Source organism: Pteropus vampyrus, unplaced genomic scaffold (genome assembly GCF_000151845.1).
Source record: "Pteropus vampyrus isolate Shadow unplaced genomic scaffold, Pvam_2.0 Scaffold18, whole genome shotgun sequence".
Classification (NCBI taxonomy): Eukaryota; Metazoa; Chordata; class Mammalia; order Chiroptera; family Pteropodidae; genus Pteropus; species Pteropus vampyrus.
The window spans coordinates 2109861-2114319 of NW_011888799.1; the positions used below are offsets into that span (position 1 = coordinate 2109861).

General features: G+C 35.3%; 1 protein-coding gene across 4 annotated transcripts in view; it reads right to left on the minus strand.

Moving 5' to 3' along the window:
• Positions 1-4459, minus strand: part of BTBD9 (BTB domain containing 9) — a 366504-nt gene that overhangs the window by 321969 nt on the left and 40076 nt on the right. For all 4 annotated transcript variants that reach the window (XM_011354554.2, XM_011354556.2, XM_023527551.1 and 1 more), the window contains exons 3-4: positions 3576-3939; positions 2249-2513 (exon numbers count right to left, since the gene is read on the minus strand). In XM_011354554.2, the coding sequence (XP_011352856.1) occupies positions 2249-2513; positions 3576-3939 (629 nt within the window). The remainder of the gene's footprint in view (positions 1-2248; positions 2514-3575; positions 3940-4459) is intronic.

Below are 4459 nucleotides of genomic sequence, written 5' to 3' on the forward strand. Positions count from 1 at the left end.
AGCTTTGACTGCTTCTGAAACACCAGTAATCTGCTTCCATTGTTTATTAGACTTTCTCCTTGCATTCATTCGCCAAGTGTCTGCTACACGCTTTTCAGTATGTTAAACGTTGAGGATTCAAAGCTCAGTTGGCCTTACAAAGATCATCTCTGCCTTCAAGGACAAAAGACAAACAATCAATTTTAAAACAATGTGATAATTCCTACATGTACATACAGAGATGAGGAACATACAAATAATATGATAGCAATGGTTTCCTATATTGAGATTACACACATTATCTGCATGCATTATTTCAATTATTTCTTATAACTAGTAGATATAAAACTAAAGGTAAAACTCCTTATGTAATTTAATACCAGATCATACAACTAGTAAGTGACTATTTCAGGATTTGAAGTCAAATTTGTCTGGCTCCAATATCTATGCTTTTTCTTCAAACTCAATGCAAACAAATCTAAATGTGATGAGTCAGGAAGGAAGTCCTAGCTAAGATCAATCAGTATTTCAAGTGAGTGTCTAAAGCCATGGTCAAGGAAAAGAGTGCTCAGTAAAATGACTAACCTGAGAAAGAACTTAGAACTTAGATGTCCCCCAAAACCCTCAAACTCAGTAAGTCTAAAAATAAGCTCAAGATCTTCTTCAAAGAACTACTATATTTCATTAATTCTAAGACACGCATTTTTTTAAATTTTAACATTTCTGAAACTGGTACATAAACATGATGGTGTGTCATGGTTTAACTGGCAATATTGTTTCCTTGCTTAATGGTACGTTAAACAATGGTGCCTCAGAATTTCCGGTTTCTTAAATTTGATAAAATAAGGCAATTTCCTCCTAAATGTAATCTTCAAATTTAAATCTCCAATATCTAATTTTTTAAAATAATATCTCCTCTATATATCCATTATTTTCCATTTTCCCTACTACCACTCCAGTTTAAGGTTGTATGTATCAAGTGTGCACAGATTAAATACCCTCCTCACTGGTCTCCCCGAATCCAGGGTTTCCCTATTCTAAATTATCAAGTACAGCACCATAGATTAATCTTTCAAAACTACCATGTACTCATGCCCCTCTCCCTCTCTAAAATAGCTTCTCACTACACATAAGCAAAATCCCAATATAGTTTCAAAGACTTACATGATTTTGCCTGAGCTAATCTTTACAGACTTTCTTTGTCATTAATCAACATAAGCCTTCTACTCTAGTCAAGCTCTTCTGTTCACGGTCAAATGTTCTAACTTCTATCAACCTTACCAATCCTCCCATCTGAAATGCACCCCACCCTGATGCCTTTTATATCAAATGCCAAGACTCACCCCAAACTCCATAATTTCCATCAAATTTCCTTCAATCATTCCAAGCCATACCCTCTTCTGAAATTCACAGCATGAAACCATTTTGAACATTGCTGTATTCAACCTTCATGGAGGTATGTCTGATTTCCACAATAAAATTAAAAGGTTCAAAGGCAGAGACTCTATTTTGCACTTACACAGTATATTTTAGTGGTTAATTATATAGCCTCTGGAGCCTAACTACATAGGTCTGACTCTCAGCTCCACAAAACTTTCTGTGTGACTTTGGGTAAGTGACTTAACCTCTTTGTGCTTCAGTGTCCTCATTTATAAAATAGAACCAATAATGGAACCAAGTTTCCAATTTGTAAAATGGAACAAAATGGAACCAATGTAAAATGGAACCAATCCTCAAAGGATTGCTATGAGAATTAAATGATCATGTAGGACTGTAACTGAAACATATAAGCACTTTCTAATTGTCAATTGCTACTGTTTTTGTTAATAAGAAAAGTCACCACATAAGTGCTGGAAATGCTACGTAAGTGTTAGCTATTATGATTATTTAGAATCTCCATATTCATGGTACCTAAAATAATAATAAGTATAGAGCATGTATTTAGTACTGATTTGATGGAGAAAAGGAGAAAAAGTCTTTACATGAAAAGAAGCATTTTAGAAAAATATCTATTTCTGATATTCTAGGGAGCAACTGGAGAAATCTGTACAGGAATAGCAAGAAAGACCTATTTTGGGGTCTACAACAGCAATGTATTCTCAGGAGAAATTAACAGAAGAATGACAGAAAAAAGGTGTTCCATAGGGAGCAGAGCTGTATGTTCTTAGACCCACACATACCATATATACCTGCACTATAGTTTTTAGCTGAGATTGTCATAAGATGCACACAAAACTTCTTGGTGAGATTAAGATAAACAGGTACTTACTGAGCATGCCTCTATAATTGAGGTCCATATCCCGGCTCTCTGATCGAACTTTAATAGCATCCAGAATAGCATCAGGAGACAATAGCCCTGAAGGCCTCACAACATTCAGAAGTTCAGTGAGACTCATCAGAGGTAAACGCACAGCCTGCATGATTTCAGCATGATTCTCTTTTGAATTGTGCTTACACCAGTTTAACAAGGCTAGGAAAATATCTTTTTCGGGAGCTGCAAATGAATCTCTTAATACGATGTTTAAAAGTGCTGTCTGAAAAGGATAAGAAGGAAAAATGCCAGTTATTATGGAGCTCAACCATGTGCAGGATCAATCAGTAAAATCTTACAGAACGGCAACTATCAGTTATATTTAGACAATTAACTCTTTTTGACCATCTTCTGTATTCTTTGTGCCATATACTCTCTTGCACATTATGGCTGTGTGAATAGTTGTAGGTATCCTGTACCACTACATCAAACATCTAGTCTTTCCAACACATCTGCATCCATCTTTAATAAAACAAGAGGAAAAGTGGCAATGCGAGAAGCTATCATTCCACATAGGTTCTTCAGGAGAGTTTTCACTTATAAGTAAGATACATCTGCCATTTAAATTTCAAAATCCTTTGTTTCACACTATTGCTGCACCATCATATTTTTGATTTTCAGATTTTCAGACTGACATCCAGCAAAATAGGTGGAATCCTTAAAGACCCTTGCCTCTAAAAATAAAGTAGGATAATAAAAATTATAGTTTAAACACAAAGATATATAGCTTTTCAAATAGGTATTCACATTCCAAATATCCAGGCCCTAAGAGAAACATAGAAAGAAGGGACAACTACCAGGGTTCAGAGAAAGATTTGAGCAAAATAGTTTCACTCCAGGTATTACACAGTATAAAAACATCCTTTTATAGTGAATTTTGAGTCAGCAAAAAAACAAAAACAAAACAGTGACCTAAAGGCATCCAATGATGCATCTGATCTCCTTTATGAATTTTCCTTCTTGTAATAAGGAATTATTAGTTGCACTCTCTGTCAAAGAAATATAAACCAAAAACTATTATGCAACACCACAAAGGAGCCTATATGTCATCACATTGAAAACAACCACTCAGCATCAAAGTCTCTTTTGCATACAGAATTTAGAAGAACTTTAAAAGAAAACAGAAGCAGTCTGCCTCTCTCTTACAGAGGCAGGTGGTTAGACACACAACTTCTTCTACACATATGATTTTTATTTTTTATCCTTAGTCTACTACTTTATTTCTACTGTACAGATAGAAACAAAACAATGTATGCCTGTAAATTATTTGCAGACAATGACACACCTTAGAAAGGGAGAGGAAGCCTTCACTTGAGAGCACCTCCTGAGCATTTCTGTCCATAAACATGCAGCACATACAAGTTAACTTGGGAAGTGAGTAGAGACTGGCAACATCAAAAGTCATACAGACATTCTGAATGTTAAGTATGGTGCAGAGATACTCAGAGGTAGAATCCTCCAGCTCTGGAAATCCATATTTATGAGCCAGGCTCAAAAAGTCCAGCAGCACCTCCTCCTTCTCATCTGTCAGTGTCGCCCGCCCAGTGTAGATGTACTTAAGTAGCATTGTGAATGCTTCTGCAGTGGTATCTTGGAGAGGGATTTCTGCCTCGGGCTGAGATTCTCGCATTCCACCATACAGTAATGCTCTGCATGTCAGAGAAGAAACACGTGAGAAAAACCTCAAATAAGATTTGCTACAAAATTATGAAATAATAGTTATCAACGTTATACAAACATAAAGTTGTTTAGTGACACAAAGACTCAGGTAAAGAAATGCATAGTAATCATTTAAAATAGTTCTCCAAAGAAACAAAGAGAAATAATTTTAAAACTATGTTGAAATAATTCTATAAACAACTGGACTAATGAAATACTCTGAGAGCTCAAGATATGTAACAGACATTTCATTAAATAGAAAGATGAAAGTGCTCTTATGAGAGGAACAATGAAATCAATATAAACATGTTAAAGGCCAATAAGGCAATTTAAAAAGTAAAACTCTATCGGAAAAGACATAATCAGGTAAAAACAATTAAACACAATCAGGTGTCATTCTTCTCTGTTAGACTGGCAGAAAAAAAAGCCTATTAATATTCAGCGCTGCAAAAGCAATGGAAAAACAGGCTCTCATATACTACTTTCAGAGTGTAAATGGGCACCCCTTTT